Source organism: Mustela putorius, unplaced genomic scaffold (genome assembly GCF_011764305.1).
Source record: "Mustela putorius furo isolate JIRA1106 unplaced genomic scaffold, ASM1176430v1.1 tig00003846_pilon_pilon_pilon, whole genome shotgun sequence".
NCBI lineage: Eukaryota > Metazoa > Chordata > Mammalia > Carnivora > Mustelidae > Mustela > Mustela putorius.
Window position 1 is genome coordinate 632,866 of NW_025421999.1, and position 18,286 is coordinate 651,151.

Here is an 18,286-nt window from a genome sequence, read left to right on the forward strand (position 1 = left end):
AACAGAACTGGATATAATACATAGTTAGCAGACACTATAGGGACCATAGGCACCCTTATAGTTATCCCCTTCTAACAAGACAATAGCAGGAACTACAATATTCATAGCAATATATCACATATTATGACTACTACTACTAATAAAGATAGTGGTATAGCAACAGCTACATATTTACTAAGTGCCATGCCTTTTATTGAATACTCTAAACATGTCAACTCATGGGATCTTCTTGTTACTATCACTGCCATTTTACAGATGAAGAAACAAAAATGTGGAAGTTTAAATTACTAGCTCAAGGTTACAGAACTAAGAAGTTACCAGCTTGGATTAGAACTTTATAGTATCTAACTCAAAAGGCTGTGCGCTATAAGCTAACTTCATCAATAAAAATAGAGGTTAAAAGTTTGTATAAATTTATATAGATATAGAGATAGAAATATAGAAATATAGATAAGCTAGAGTTTAGACTTAAAATCAAAGCTGATATAAACTTCATTGTCCATTTCATTACAGTTGTTCCAGATTATTTTGACTAGAAGTGTTTATTGGATATGTTTATGTAAAGTATCCTCAATGTAAGAACTAAAAACTTAAAAATTATGAATTAAGAATCACTGTAAAATTAGAAAGATCATTTTATTTAAACACGTTCTTGACAGACTTCTCAAAATCTTTCTGAAATTCAATCTACGTATTAAACAAATAAAATTTAGAAAAAGAAATTCTGGAAAAGGGCAATCAAAAAGTAGTGATAACACTGAAATGATCTAATGATTGTCCTTATTTGTGACAGTTCTCAAGTTTCTAATTAAAAATTCTCCATTTCAGAAAGGGGAACCCTCCTACACTGTTGGTGGGAAGGCAAGCTGGTGCAGCCACTCTGGAAAACAGCATGGAGGTTCCTCAAAATGTTGAAAATAGAACTGCACTATGACCCAGCAATTGCACTATTGGGTATTTACCCTAAAGATAGAAACGTAGTGATCCAAAGGGGCACGTGCACCCGAATGTTTATAGCAGCAATGTCCACAATAGCCAAACTATGGAAAGAACATAGATGTCCATCAACAGATGAATGGATCAAGATGTGGTATATATACACAATGGAATACTATGCAGCCATCAAAAGAAATGAAATCTTGCCATTTGCGACAACATGGATGGAACTAGAGCGTATCATGCTTAGTGAAATAAGTCAAGCAGAGAAAGACAACTATCATATGATCTCCCTGATATGAGGAAGCGGTGATGCAACATGGGGGTTTAAGTGGGTAGGAGAAGAATAAATGAAACAAGATGGGATTGGGAGGGAGACAAACCATAAGTGACTCTTAATCTCACAAAACAAACTGAGGGTTGCTGGGGGGAGGGTGTTTGGGAGAAGGGGGTGGTATTATGGACATTGGGGAGGGTATGTGCTTTGGTGAGTGCTGTGAAGTGTGTAAACCTGGTGATTCACAGACCTGTACCCCTGGGGATAAAAATATATGTTTATAAAAAATAAAAAATTAAAAAAAAAATTCTCCATTTCCCTATAACTCAGGACTTTCAGTAAGGACTCGAAAGCATATACCTTTCCCAAGTTTATTATAAATGATATAAACCTGTTAGTGTTTGTTGAAGTGGAAAAAATATATGTCTGTAAAACCCAGAATACTGTTTGTATAATATTGTTCAGCAGTCAGGGCACCTGGGTGGTGCAGTCAGTTAAGCTTCCCAACTCTTGGTTTCAGCTCAGGCTGTGGTCTCAGCCCCATGTTGGGCTCCACACTCAGTGTGGAATCTGCTTAAGACTCGCTCTCTCTTCCCTCTCCCTTACCCAAATAAATAAATAAAATCTTAAAAAAATATATAATATATTGTTCAATGGTCACCTCTGCTAGTCTGGTATTATCAATCAAACACTTAATGTATTTCTTTGATTTAATCCAGTGTATCTCATTTTGTAGTATGAGGACCAGAATAACAATAGGAGACAGAGTAGTATTCCACAGTATCATTATTTTCTTTATTAAAATAAAAACCTTTAAGATAGATGTTAAATTATGCTTACTGCAATATAGCATCAGTTTTCTGGCAACTGCTTTTCTAAGGAACTTCTGTATCTTGGCTCTTCAATTTAACAACACACATTTGTGACCAGAGTCATATTTACTAACATGTAACTAATGTGGAATAATAGAAACAGTGAGAAAATCCGTAAGCAAGAACTGTCTCACAATCATTGTGATATCATGAAAAGCCCATGGTATAGTTCCATTGTAAACAATATGCACTTAAGTATTTATGAAATGAATGAGTGAACATACTATCAGATCAGAGATGTGAAAGTGTCAATATCCTAGCAATGTTAAAAAATGACATAAGTGAAAAATAGATCATTAAATATACTATACTAGCAAACATAAGCTAATGAAAACTATCTCCTTGCTTTTCAAATATCAGTAAACAGAAAAAATAAAATTAATGTTTTTTAATCTTACCATTTAAAATATAATACTCAGGCAAAGAATAGTCCAAAATAGTAATCAATTACCTTTGCTTGCACTTTCTACATGTTCCAGTTCGTCAGGAAACTTCAGGATATCCCGGTATTTTTCCTCACAAATTTCAGCAATAAAATGCAAGAGGGTTGTTTTTTGATCTGCTGACTTAGTATCTCTGATCTGGAATGAAATAACAATATTTTTAATGTATGTTGGGTAAGTAAACAGAGTTTTTTTTTCTTAAATAAGTGAAAGGATAAACTCAATTTATTAAAACTAATTTAATTTTTTTTTAAATGTTCAGGGCATCTGGATGGCTCAGTTGATTAAACATCTGACTCTTGGCTTTGGCTCAGGTCATGATCTCAGGGTCATGAGATGGAGCCCCATGACAGGCTCTGTGCTCAGTGTGGAGTCTACTTAAGATTCTCTCCCTTTCCCTCTGCCCCTCCCCCTGCTCATGCTCTCTCTCTAGTAAATAATAAATAAAATCATTAACAAAAAAAATTTTTTTTAAGTTAGGGTAGCTTCCAAATGGGGCCTAGAAACAATGCCCTAGATTTTGAAAGGAGCACCATTATTTTAAAACACAAAAGATGACCAAAACCAACAAAAGTTTTAATTTTAATATATATATTGTAAAATGTCTAAATTATTATGGCAAAATGAACTATTCTCTGAGAACAAAGCATTAATTTAAGTATTAATAATTGCAGTCAAAGTTAATGTGTGCTTATGTTATCAGCATTTTGTTCTTTGCTTTATCACTGAAATATATTCTTGGAAGCTGGACATGTTTGTGAGGTTATCTTTATTTGTAGCCATTACTGATGCAAATTAATATAAAAACTACATTTTACCCTCCTTTACTTGTATGGACCATCAAATAAGAAAAACTGGAAAGTTCTTATGCTGATTCATAAATAGAATCTGACCACACAATTGTGATGATAATTTTTTTCTGCTTATGTATGTTATTTACTTTTCAGAGATACTTTTAGAACGGAGATGCTATAGTTAGAATGATAAAAATCTTTTTGAAGTATTAGACAAAAAAATCTATGATGCAAATCTAAGTGTTTTCTTTAATGTAACATTCATACTAGGCTAAGCTGCAGAAGAAATCAAGAATTTACCTACAAACAAAGGATAAGTGAGGAATAAAGCATCAAGTTTTCTGATTCTCTTAGGTGTTTTAATTCTATAATCCTTAGATGATGGGGTTGCCCACTGATATGCATACTAATTTGGGGTTTTTAGCTTTAAGGATTACTCTGTTTAGAATAAATTTTTCCCAGATAGGTTTATGAAAAGGCTGTAGAAGATATTTAGGTAATTAACAGAATATTTAATAGCTACTGTTTTAGTGACAAAGGAAAAAAAAATCACATTTAATCAGTCAGACATATACTGAATCCGTTTTGTACTACAGCTTTTTAACAATTATTTATGTCCCCAGGATATGGAGAACTTAAAAGAAATATAGTCTCTAGGCTCAAAACAAACCACCACAGGAGGCCTGATGTTGACAGTTCAGGTGGTCACAAGGTCACAGTGAATGCTTTTAGAATTTTCAGGATTACTTTATCCCACATAGGTGAAATATTTGAAATTTTGTATTATCTTGCTGATCTTCCTAACACCTTTAAGCACTACAAGGTTAAAATGACACAATTTAAGGACAAGCTACAAGAACAAACCTCAACAACACTTCAAGGGCAATTTATGTTAAGTAAGGTTTGTGCCCTAGAGTAATCAGTGGGAGGTTCATGCTCCTAAACAGAGGTCTATACCTGGGATTATAGTGTTACATGTTTACAAAGTGCAACATTTTCAGAGTATGCTGGATATTACAATTTATAAGAAAATTCACATTTTCTTTTTTTCTCACAAATTACCTGAATTCCTTAATCCTAAAAAAATTAGGTGTGTAGGGAAAATTAAAGGTACATCTTCCTGAAGGAAAGGGAACTGATCTATATTTTATAAACCCTGTAGAAACTATACGGACACACAGACACCATGACCACCACTAATAATAAGAACAACAAAACTCTACCTAACTTTTCAGGACACCAAGTTCTAAAAATATATATATTTTTAAAATATTTTAAATGCACATGGCCAATACTGGAAAGGAAAACACAAAAAGGGAAAAATAGCATTATGCTCATATGTCAGATTTATGGGTGATTTAAAAACCAGCTTTTGGCATGTATACTGATAAATACTTAATTTTCAGAAACTATTTTTTATTTGATAAATATTTATTCAGTCAGGTCCATTAATTTAATTCCTATTAAGAAATTTAGTAGAGGCAATGGTTACATTCCAAGAAGATAAGTGAACCATAACATTTCAGCTAAAGAAATATCTTGGTATCTTCACTGAAATCAGAGTTACAGACAGAGCACGGGTATGCTTTAAAAAAAAAAAAAAAACTGAAATATTTCTTTCAAAGCATGGGCAAACATGGACAAGTGCCTCTTTTGTCAAGCTGAAGAATATCTTATTTGGTATGGGAGACAAACTGTTAAATCTGTATTGTAATATTTATTTTTTAAAAAACTTCACACAGAGTCTATTTTAAGGTTTCAAACTGCCAGGGAATAACTGTGACAAATATGTGGTCCTTTTAATTTTTCTCTATATGTATGACTCCTAGACCAATCATTTTAAAATAAATAGATACTATTAAAATACAGGGGGAAATAATTTTTGACCTATTATATTTACTTTGTATTATCATGTCTTCAGCCTCTCTTAACTGCATCTACACCATTCACACATTAGGCACTGTCTCTCTCTCAGGACATATTGTGTTGTTCAGTGTCAACACAGAAGGCAACTAAGAACATTCCCCTTTATCAATTATAAAGGTCAATGGCATTTATCCAATAATTTACTCTTTGAAGTATTCTAGTTGGATACATATATCTCTTGGGGTAATACAAAAGTAGTCTAATCTGAGTATGTGTAAAACCACTTCCAAAGTGTTTGGGTTTATTAAGAAATAAAACTGATTTCCATTTGATATCTGGTTAACTTGAAATTTTACATTAACATCAAAGATTCCATTAATACTTGTCCAGATTGCCTAAGTCTCAGTAGTGAGGATACTGTCAACATTTCAAGGTTTGCTTCCATCAGGAGCCAAGTGCCTTTTAGCAACCCTGCCTATGCTTTCCCTGTCTCCCTCTCAACAGCCACAGTTAGGCAGAGGTATTAGATATATATATGACTTCTTTGTAAGATAGAAAAGGATAAAAAAAAAACCTACAATCTTATGTCTTGCATATATTTCCACATAATAAAAACACAAACAGCAGTTCCAGAAATTGGAAATATTTGAAAGAGCTAAAAACATTTTATAATATTTGAATAGGCTATTATCAACTAATGATAACAAAAAAATAAGACAGAGCAATTCACTATATTCACTGATAGAGCACCATCATTTAGTAAACCAGAATGACTTTAAATATAACCATCTGACCAAAAAATGTTACACATAAAGATTAATAACTAAATTTATACTAATTGTATCTACCTATTCTTTAATAAATTTCTGAAATGGTAAATGAATATAAAATACTTTTAACAGAACAACACCTATATACACAGCAAATTCTGATAGTTTTATCTTTTTTCTAATAAATATAAATGCTATATTATGGAAGATAATTTTTACATTTGACATTTCTAATACATTCCCAACACTGTACCTGAGGCAGATAGCAAAATATATGAATAACTAATTACCACATAAAATATATATTTTTTCCAAATACTTTCACTCAAGCCTGAAAATCTAGTCTTTGCTCTGTCTTTGAAAATAGGTGGCTGCCAGCACAGCCAGAGAGCCTGAGACAACATTTTAATCATCTACATCAGCCACATTCGATTTTTTTGTGAAGGACCCCTTCTGTAGGTAATTTTCACCTCTGCTGAGATTTAATATTACTTCTTTTGCTCTGTCCTCAGTGGGAACTGAAAATAACTGGTCACTATCCACTGTATAACCACCTCTCACAGAGGCAAAGCTCCCTTCTCATGTGTACTGTTCTTTAAACCGAACAGTTTTTGGAAATTCAACCTCTCCACACACAGATCTTAGTTTTCAAATGTTTAATTTTTTTTTTAAAGATTTTATTTATTTATTTTACAGAGAGAAATCACAAGTAGATAGAGAGGCAGGCAGAGAGAGAGAGAGAGGGAAGCAGGCTCCCTGCCAAGCAGAGAGCCCGACGCGGGGCTCGATCCCAGGACCCTGAGATTATGACCTGAGCCGAAGGCAGCGGCTTAACCCACTGAGCCACCCAGGCGCCCCTCAAATGTTTAATTTTTTTAATGGAGATTTTTATTTGTTTATTTGACAGAGAGAGAGAGCTAGAGAGGGAACACAAGCAGGGGGAGTGGGAGAGGGAGAAGCAGGCCTCCAGCTTGGGCAGGGAGCCTGATGTGGGGCTCAATCCCAGGACCCCAGGATCATGACCTGAGCCAAAGGCAGGTGCTTAACCGACTCAGCCATGCAGGCGCCCCTCAAATGTTTAATTCTGAAAAGATAAGAATCCACTCAAAGTTTCCATTACAAAGTCTTCCTGCATCTACTAGAAAAGCATACAAACTTCTTGGTTTTGCACATACGGCCCTTTGTGAGCTGGCCCTTGCCTACTTTTCTAACATGTTCCCTGATGTTTTCTGATGCATGCCCAACTCTGGTCTGATTACAAATGTATGAACATACCATGTAATGTCATGCCATCATGCTTTTGCATATCTTATTCTCTCTAGACACCCCCTTTTCTTTTGATTTTTCTTCCCTCTTCCCTTTTTACTTCTATCTACCATGTGAATACCTACTCGTATTTCAAGACCACTCAAATACCACCTCCTATCTGAAGACTTTTCTATCTTAGTAATAATGTCTTTTTTTCAGCCCTGTTCCTTCACTATAAACATTTTAGCTCAGTAGGGTTTCTTTTTTTTAAGATTTTATTTATTTGGGAGAGTGAGAGAGACAGAGTGCACAAGTGGTAGGGAGGGGCAGAAGGAGAGAAAGAGGGAGAAGCAGACTCCCAGCTGAGCAGAGAGCTCAATGCAGAGGCTCAATTCCAGGACCCTGAGATCATGACCTGAGCCAAAGGCAGGCATGTAACCGACTGAGCCAGGCACCACAACACAGTAGTTTTTCTTCTAGGCAATATGAGTTTTTTTTCAAGGGTAGAGGCGCTGTTTTCCTAATATTATTTTTATACATAAATTATTATATTATCCACAATAATATAATAATATTATTATAAAAATATTATTATTTTTTTATCCACCTAGGAGAATGTTAAAACATACTAGGCAGGCAATTTATGTTTCTAAATCAAGATTTTTCTCCATATAAGTTCCCACATGATGGGCTTTAAGAGTAATACTTCTAAATTAAACTCTATTCATATGTGTGCATGTATGTGTATGTGTACATATCCATACATATAAAGAAAGGTTGACTACAAAGCCCAGAAGTTTCCAGTACACCGTATTTATTGAGAGGTAGGTTGGAGTGAATGCCAGAATAAAATTATATTGTGTTGCTCAGGAAATGAAGCAACATATGCTTCTAAGGGGAGGCAGGTTAGGAGTAAAGCAAATATGAATGTAGAAATACATTCAGTGATCCACTGTGGGCAGGGACTGTGCTGAATAATAACAATCAGAGATAAATGATGCGTGGTACCTTCAAAGACTCAGGGAGCTCAGAACTTAGGAAAAAAACACAAAATTATATAGAAAAGAGGTGACATAGGAGAGTAATTTGGTGGCAAATCTCAAAAACTGGTAAAATTAAAATGATATCTAGGATATATGTAAAAAAGGCAAAGAGGGGCACCTGGGTGGCTCAGTGGGTTAAAGCCTCTGCCTTCAGTTCAGGTCATGATTCCAAACCTGCTTCCCCAACCCCTCCCCGAACCCACCCTCTCTGCCTGCCTCTCTGTCTACTTGTCAAATAAATACTTCTCTTTCTGTCAAATAAATTTTTAAAAATCTTTTAAAAAAAGGCAAAGAAAACAAATTCAAGACATATTGTAAAGATAAACAGGATTAAGTCACTGAAAAAAATATTTGGAATGAAGGAAAGGGAAATATCGAAGTTTTAAATTTTGGTTATTAAAAGAATGGGTGTATCATGTTGGAAACAAAGAAAGTAATGACTATCTCAAATGAGCTCACGTTAGGAAGAAAGTGAAGCTCATTTTTTAAACATAAATGTGGAATATTTATTTGTATTTATTTATAAATATTTATTTATCTATGTGGAGATAATCTATGAGAAGGTAGAATGGCACTCCATTTTCTCTACTTCATTTTATCCTATAGGATTCAACCCACATATGTTTCTTAAAGCTGCATACAACCATGCTATTCTCTTCCTTAAACAAATCCAATGGGTCTTTACAACTTATATACTAGAGTTCAAATTTCTAATCAAAATAGTTACTAAGCACAGACTTCGGAATCAGACAGAAACAGGTTTGAATCTTGATTCTATACTTCACTAGTTTTGTGACCTTGGGCACGTTACTTAAACACTCTAAGCCTCAGGTTTTTCCTCCATAAAATAGGCATTAAATAAGTACTTATGATCACAGAGTTGCAGAATTGAGTAAGATACTGTATTATTATGACCATGATCATTAAACAGATTAAAAGTGATACAAGCCTACTCTAGCTTCTCTTCTTCGCAAAGAGTAAGCTATTACCATAACCTGAAAGTCCCTTAGTGATCTGGCCCCATAACTACCATGATGGTGTCTCTAGCTATTATTACTTACCACTACCCTCAATCATGCTTGCTTCCTAGCTCTCTCAATTCACCAGGCATGTGTCTTACTCAGAGCCACTGCTGGTGTTCTCTGATTGGAAGGTTTCACTTTAATTCATCCACATGGTTAGCTCCTTCCCTTCTTTCCAGATCTATACTTAAGTCACTTTCTAATTCTAAAATTGCAATCCACTCTCCCAACACCTCTTACTTCCTCTCTCTTTTATTTTTTTCATAGACCTGATCTCAAATATACTACTCTATTTATACTTTCTTATCCCTCTCCACTTCAATGCCAGATACTCAATACAAGGATTTGTTGATCTGCTTTGTTCACATTTACATACATCTAGAACAATGACATCTAGGTACTTAATACATATCTGTGGTTTGTATGAATGGGTGAAGATTTCTACCCATTTGCTTCAGTTCTTCATGATGTTAGATGTTCTTCCTTCACCAGGTGGTAGTATCATCATTTAAGGGGAAAAGGAACCAACATTTCTTACCCATCCATCATGTGCTTATAGGCCAGAGACTTTGATAAGTTCTTTACATTCATCATCGTTGTGTTTCTGTGTATATGTGTATGTATATGTGTGTGTTCAATTTAAATATTTACTGAGACTTGGAAGATAGCAGCAGAATAGGAGGATGATAAAGTCACCTCATCACAATAATACACAACAAGATAACTAGCAAATCACCCTAAATACCTCCGAAATTGACCTGAAGACTGGCAGAACAAACTCTACAACTAAAGGTAGAGAAGAGGCCACTTTGAAGGAGGTAGGAGGTGCAGAGATTCAAGCTCGGGAGAGAAACAGAATATGGCCACTGTGGTGGGGAGGGAGTCATGGTCCTAGAGAAGGGTCAGAGACAGACAGACACAGGGGAGCACATGGTGAAAACAAATTCCCATAGCAACTGTATTGGAAAGTGAGAGGTGCTTAATTTCATGACTTCTGGCAACCAGCAGGACTTAAAGCCTGGAGTTTTAAAGGTCAGTGGGCTTGGCTGGGATAGAGACCAGAGGGCCCTGAGCTGCTTTTGGAGAGAAGGCAGGAAAACAGCTCATGGACCTATGACAGAGAAACAGCAATCTGAAGAGTGCCTGGGATCATGGTGTGTAGGCCATTTGCTTATCTCAGAGTATGTCCCAGAGAGGCAGCATTCATGCAGAGATTACTCCAGGAACAAAGGAATAGGCTGATTGGTGCCATTTTCCTCCCCTGCTCCACAGCGTAAGTTCAGAGCCACTTCTGGAAACCAGAATGGCACCAACACTTGCTACCTAACTTGCTCACACCAAGCCTTGTGCTCCTTAGCCCCCCATTCTGCACTCCAGTGGAACTGCCTTTACTAGTTATGTGGGCCTCAGTCCTAGCGTGGTGGGCCCCCTGCTCCAGAAGACCAATCCAAACACCTGTTCACACAGTGTCTCCTGATTCGAGTTCTATGGACCCTCTGTTTTGCATTGGTGGCTACGGGTTTCATTTCACAGTCAGGACTATACTGGGGTACCTGGGTGGCTCAGGTGGTTAAGTGGCTGCCTTTGGCTCAGGTCATGATCCCAGGTTCTTGGGATTGAGCTGGGCATCGGGCTCCCTGCTCAGCAGGAAGTCTGCTTCCCCCCTCCCTCTGCCCCTCTATCTACTTGTGCACTCGCTCTCTCTCAAATAAATAAAATCTTAAAAAAAAAAATCAGGACTGGGGCGCCCGGATGGCTCAGTCAGTTACGCATCTGCCTCTGACTCAGGTCATGATCCCAGGGTCCTGGGATCAAGCCCAAAGTTGGGCTGTCTGCTCTGCAGGGAGCCTGTTTTTCCTCTCCCTCTGCCTGCTGCGTCCCTTGTTTGTGCTCTCTCCCCCTGTCAAATACATAAATACATAAAATAAAAATAAAAGGAAATCTTTAAAAAAAAAAAACAGGACTGTATCTATTTTGTTCAGTAAATGCTTGTTGAATGAATAAAAGTTTGAGAGAAGCCAAAGAGAACTGTGACTGAATTGATGATCAGAGAAAACTTTGGTGACTTTCAAGCACAGATTCAGTATAGTACTGGGGTGCAAAATTAAAAACAATAGATAGCCAGAAAGAGGAAGCATTGTGTAAGGTAATTTATTCAAAATACTGACTGTGGATGATAATTAGATAATAGAGGGGGTAGCATAGGTAGCAGCTGAAAAATGGTGAAGCCAATGACAAAAGGTATTATAAGTATTTGTTACAGATTAGTTCAGCATAATTACACCTGAAGAAATCAGGCAATGCAAGAACTAAGAATTAAAAATGAGTATGTAGAATGGATGGGCATAACTGATTCACTGGTTGTCAAACCATGTTCCCTGAAAAGCATTACTAGCAGCAACTGAGAACTTGTTAGAAATTCAAGTTTTGGCTATCCACCAAATCGACTAAATCAGAAACTCTGAGGATGGTGCCCATCAATCTGGCCAGATATCAATCTGATACTGATATCACATCACACATATTAGAATGGCTAAAATAAAAAACATAGGAAACAACAAGTATTGGTGACGATGTGGAGAAAGGGGAACCCTCTCGCACTGCTGGTGGGAATGCAAAATGGGTCAGCCACTGTGGAAAAAAAGCATGGCGGTTCCTCAAAAAAATAAAAAACTCTAACTACTATATGATCCAGGAATTATACTACTGGGTATTTACCCAAAAAATACAAAACCACTAATTCAAAGGAATACATGCACCCCTACGTTTACTGCAGCATTAATTGCAATAGCTAAATTACATAAGTAGCCCAAGTGTACACTGACAGATGAATGGATGAATAAAGGAGATGTGGTATGTACGTGTATGTATACACACACAAAAACAATGCAATATTATTCAGCCCTAGAAAAAAAAAATAAAATCTTGCCATTTGCAAGAATATGGATGAATCTAGAGAGTATAATGCAATGTGAAATAAGTCAGAAAAAGACAAATATTATATGATATCATTCATATACAGAATTTAAGAAAGAAAACAATCAAGGGGGAAAAAAAAAAGAAAGAAAGAAGGAGAAAAATCAAGGGACAGGCTTTGAACTTTAGGCAGTGAACTGATGGTTACCAGAAGGGAGGTGGGTGGGGGAATGGGGAAAATAGGTGATGGGGTTAAAGAGTACACTTATCATTATGAATAAATAAAATAACAAGAAAATAATTAAATGCACATGAATTAAGAGTAAAAGATTAAATGCGAAAATAAGTAGGAAGAGAAGTGAGACAGGCAAGGCATCTTCAGAGATAGGCTGGTTTGCCAGGCTCCCCTACCTGTGATCCCTGGGTCACTAACAGCTTGGACTTCAGTCCAATAGACCAGGACCATCTCTGATGGCACCCCTCTGACCTGGACCAAGGACATATAGATGAAATCCTGGAGGTCCTGTCCTCCTGAGTATCCTTTTATCTATACAGGACTATTTTCTTTGACACACAGATCAAAAAGAAGGAAGACCAGCAAGACATTAGTTCTTTTCTTAGGTGAAATGGCTGACATTTCAGGAAACCAAAATTCTAAATGGGACCAAAGGGGGCTTCAATTCATTCTCCTTCTCTATAGGCAGGGTAAGTAATACATGAGGACCCCATTAGAGTGGGTGTATGTTCAGAGGTTCAGCGGAGGTCCCTGTCCAAAAACCTCTTTCAATCCTACTTGATCGTGCTTGAAAATCCATTCCATTATTAGAGCTTTATTACTTTGGCATAGGCCAAATGTGGGTTTTGTCTTCTGTATAATGGTAGAAATCACATACAAAAATCATATCTGCTACCTCTGTTTAAATGGTTCTTTCCTGAGAAGAGGCTTGGATGGAGAGAAGACTAGAACATCACAGGCAGTAGACCCTAAGGCTGGGAGCGGGAATATGGGAAGGTGTAAGAGAGAAAGGATGTAGGAGGTTGAGCTGGTAAAGACTTTCCACCTGGACAGTCAGGTATGGCCTCCAAAGTACCAAGAAAAGTTACATGTTTAAAAACCCTGACCGAAAAGAAAAGAAAAAAAAAGACCATGCACAATGATTCCATTTTTATTTAGCAAATGCAAACTGATCTATAGTGACAAACATCAGATCAGTTGTTGCTTGGGAAGGGTTGAGGGCAGGTAAGAGGGAATCACAAGGGTCATGGGGGAAATTTGGGCGGTGGTCAATATCTTGATTATGATTACGGTTTCAGCAGTGTACATATAGCCAAAACTTATCAAATCACTAAATATGTACACTTTACTGGATCTCAGTTATACCTCAGTAATATATATACATATGGAAAAGAGTGGGGGGAAAAGAATTACATTGAGTACAGTGTGCCTGACAAATAATGCAAATAATCCACCTCACACACCTCTGGTAAATTCTGACAGAAGGAAGTGTTTTCAAGGAGCACACATCACTTCTCTGAGAACTGGGTATTCTCTCTACATTGATAGAGAAGAACTAGATAATCACAAGGCCCTATCCTAATATCATGGTCTAGATTTTTAGATTGTAAGGGCCCAATACATTCACTGATAGAAAGCCATTTTTGAACCCTAAAAGATTTGATATAAATACAAGGTAGGAATTATTAAATAACTAGCAAATATAGAGATGTTGGATAAAAATAGTGGATTAAATATGTGCAACTAATTTCACAGTATCTCAATGCCACAAGGTATTTTTATTCAGAGCAAAGTCTCCAATGGGAGCTCCTGGAAAGAAAAATAATATAACTTCAGAAATGAAAAACTTAATAGAAGGATTAGAAGACAGACTGAGGAAATTTCTCAGAAAGAGTAGTAAGACAGAGATAGAAAGTAGGAAAAAACAGATGAGGAATAAAACTGAATTAGTTGAATCACATGAGTTTTAGAAAGATAACAAAGGACATAAATTAACTCAAGGAAACACTCTAGATCAAAAGTCATGAGTTTTCACACTGAAAGGGTCACTTAGTGGCCAGCATAACAGGTATGTCATTGTAAAATTTCATAACACTGAGGACAATGAAATCCTACAAGGTCACATGAGAAGGCGGCTTTGGCCTCAAAAGCAGCCACTGGAAGCAAGAAAACAATGGCACTAAGACTACCAAACTTCTGAGACAATCAGAAAGTAAGGTTTCAAAAAATTTCCCTCTTATGACATTTCTAGAAAATAAATGTCATCAAAAAGAGGGAAGAAAGCAGGAAATGAGAAGACACAGGATCCAGAAACAAATGATCCAACACAAAAAAGAGGCAAATCAATTCCTAGGACAATAGGAAAGGAAGGTTGAAGGATGACAGCTGTGTTTTCTTTCATATCCTTGGGAAAGAATGCTCCAAGAGACTTTCCCAAGAATAAATTGAGAAGACCTAGATAATGGTCAGAATTTAAGATTAATTAGTGGTAAGATCTCAGAAAACTGTGTATATGAAAAAAATATATTGCAAAGGTAAAGCAATCATAGTTGACTACATAGTTTACCTGCCAGTGGCATTTACACTGTCATAATAACAAGTGTACTAATTATTGATCTACCAAAAATCATTTGGGGTACCTGGAACCAAGTGCCGCATCAGGCTCCCTGCTCAGCAGGAAGCCTGCTTTTCCCTCTCCCACTCCCCCTGCTTGTATTCCGTCTCTCACTCTCTTTCTGTCAAACAAATAAATAAATAAAATATTTTTTTGAAAAATTACCCTATAACTACACTGGGAACAAGTGGGCCTATGAAGTGTGCATACATGTAAAAGAGGCGAGTAGAGAAAAGGGAGCTGAATCTTTATCTCCCATTGTGGAAATTTAACAGACAATGCCTGTACTGAAAATCTGGAAGTAGGAACACAAACATGTTATTTATTGATAGGTAAAATAATTAGTTAACAAACATAAAATGATTCTTCTAGGGAAGTGGAAATAGTCTTGGGAGTGGGAGGAGAGAGGTTGAGGACTATATTTCATCTAAATGAACCATGTAGAACTAGTTGACTTTTAAAATTATGTGCCTGTATGACTTTGATACAATTTTAAAAATAAAAAAAAATACTGTCATAAAAAAAATGGAAAAAAATAATTCTGATATCACCTCCAGGTGATTCTGATGGATGCTCAAGTTTAAGAGCCACTACACTTCTCTGAAAGGATTTGCCAGGCAAGAAGGTGGTTGGCAACTGACCACAGCTTGTGTGGGCCCTCTTATAATTACTTTTACATATAACAAGCTGAAGGGTCAACATGACTTCTAAGCTTAGTATCTATTTGCAACTTGAGAGGAACTGCCTAGAAATTTGTGGCATCTGAAGGACAGAATGTCTCTGAATGTTCTTAATTAAGTTAGATGAAAAGAGAGCCTGATGTGTATCATAATTTACCACCTACTTACCCAAGAGTAGATGACCTACATGGTATGCTCAATGCTGTCCAAATTCTAGATACATTATTCATAAGTCTTCTAAACTGTCCCTTATACTTTAACAAAAACTATATTGAAAATATACTTACTCGGAGTACAAGATGCCAGAGCATTAGGAGACCTTAATATCATCTGGTCCTAGGAATTCAGCTAGATAGCTATCAAATTCTGAACACCTGTAAATTCAACAGGTGATCTAAGAAACAAATAGTTGTAAGTCTACAAATAGAAAAGCGACCACTTTCTGCAAGAATGACAAGATGGAAAAATTTGCCTCAAAAAAGAAAATAAGAGGCAGTAGTGACTATCAGGGACCTAATCAGTATGGACATAAGATTTCAAAACTGGAGTTCACAATAATAATTATAAAGACACTAGAGAATCCATTTCTGGAGGGAAAAAAAAGAATGAAAATCTAGTCAAGTGAAAATCACAAAGGATATTAATGAGATATAATAAAAAACAGAGGCTCTAACTGCTAAGATAAATAAGGAAGAAGACGAATTAATGACATAGAAGGCCAAATGATGAAGAATAAAGATTTTGAGAAAAAAAGAGAGATAAACAACTACTGAATCACAAGAGGAAAATCTGAGAGAGAGGTGATAAGATAAAGTGAAACATTATTAGAATAACTGGGATCCCAGAAGAAGAGGAAAGAGAGAGACAGGCAAAAGGTACGCTGAAGCAACTTATAGTAGAGAACTTCCCTAATCTGGGGAAGGAAACATGCATCAAAATTCTGGAGGCACAGAGAACACCCCTCAAAATCAATAAAAATAGTCAATACCCCGACATATAATGTGAAACTGACACATATCAGAGACAAAGAGAAAATCCTAGAAGCAGCTCAGGACAAAAGGTCTGTAATCCACAAGGATAGTAACATTTGATTGGCAGCACATTTATTCATAAAGACCTGGCAGGACAGAAAGGACTGCCATGATTTTCAGGGTGCTAAATGAGAAAAATAAACAGACAAGAATACTTTATCCAGTTAGGACGTTATTCAAAATAGGAGTGATAAAAAGCTTCTAGGAAAAACAGAAACTTAAAAGAACCTGTGATTACCAAACCCACCCTGCAAGAAATGTTAAAATGGATCCTTTAAGCAAAGAGAAAGCCCCAAAGTAACATAGATCAGAAAGGAACAGAGACCATATACAGTAACAGTCACTTTATAGGCAATACAATGGCACTAAACTCATCTCTTTCGATAGTTACTCTGAATGGTAATGGGCTAAATACCCCAGTCAAGAGACACAGGATGACAGATTGCATAAAAAGCAAGACCCATCAATATCCTGCTGTCTAAAAGAGACTCATTTTACACCCAAAGACACCTCCAGATTTAAGTAAAATTTATACTTAAATTTAAAGCCAGGTGGTGGAAAACAACTTATCATACTAATGGACATCAGACAAATTAGACTATTAAGAGATGAGGAAGGACACTATATCATAACTAAAAGCTCTATCCAGCAAGATGATATAATAATTATAAAATTTATGCCCCTAACATGGGAATAGCCAATTATATAAGCCAATTTAACAAAGTCAAAGAAACACATTGATAATAATACAATAATAGTAGGAGACTTTAAGATGAGCCATACTGCAATTGACACATCATCTAAACAGAAAATCAGCAAGGAAACCAGAACAGTAGAACAGATCTATGAAACTAGGAGCTGGTTCTTTGAAAGAATTAATAAGATTAATAAACCTGTGGCCAGGCTTATCAAAAAGAAAAGAAAAAGGACCCATACAAATAAAATCATAAATGAAAGAAGAGAGATCACAACCAACACCAACAAAACACAATCATAAGAACATATTACAAGGAAATATATGACAACAAATTCAGCAACCTGGAAGAAATGGATGCATTCCTAGAGATGTATAAACTACCAAAACTGAACCAGGAAGAAACAGAAAATCTGAACAGACACATAACTGGCAAGGACTCTGAAGCAATAATCAAAAATCTCCCCAAAAGCAAGAGCCCAGGGCCAGATGGCTTCCCAGGGGAATTCTACAAAACATTAAAGAAGAATTAAGACCAATTCTTCTGAATCTGTTTAAAACAACAGAAATGGAAGGAAAACTTCCAGGCTCTTTCTATGAGACCAGTATTACATTGACCACCCCCGCCCAAGAAAAGACCATGGCAAAAAGGAGAATTTACAGACCAGTATCTCTAATGAATATGGATGTAAAAATTCTCACCAAAATACTAGCCAACAGGATCCAACAGTACATTAAAAGGATTATTCAGCACAGGAATTGGGATTTCTTCCTGGACTGCAAGGCTGGTTCAACAACCACAGTTCAATCAAAGTGATAGACTACATTAATAAAAGAAAGGACAAGAACCACATGATCCTGTCAATACATGCAAAAAAAATGACAAAATAAAATATCCTTTCTTTTTTTTAATTTAAAGATTTTTATTGATTTAACAGAGAGAGACACAGTGAGAGAGGGAACACAAGCAGGGGCAGTGGGAAAGGGAGAAGCAGGTTTCCCACTGAGCAGGGAGACCAATGAGGGGCTTGATCCCAGGACCCTGGGATCATGACCCGAGTTGA

At 36.4% G+C, this 18,286-nt stretch overlaps 1 protein-coding gene across 7 annotated transcripts in view; it reads right to left on the minus strand.

The window, feature by feature from the left end:
• DIAPH2 (diaphanous related formin 2) overlaps window positions 1–18,286 on the minus strand; it is a 980,096-nt gene that overhangs the window by 452,903 nt on the left and 508,907 nt on the right. For all 7 annotated transcript variants that reach the window (XM_013047536.2, XM_004775974.3, XM_013047535.2 and 4 more), the window contains one exon: window positions 2,537–2,666. In XM_013047536.2, the coding sequence (XP_012902990.1) occupies window positions 2,537–2,666 (130 nt within the window). The remainder of the gene's footprint in view (window positions 1–2,536; window positions 2,667–18,286) is intronic.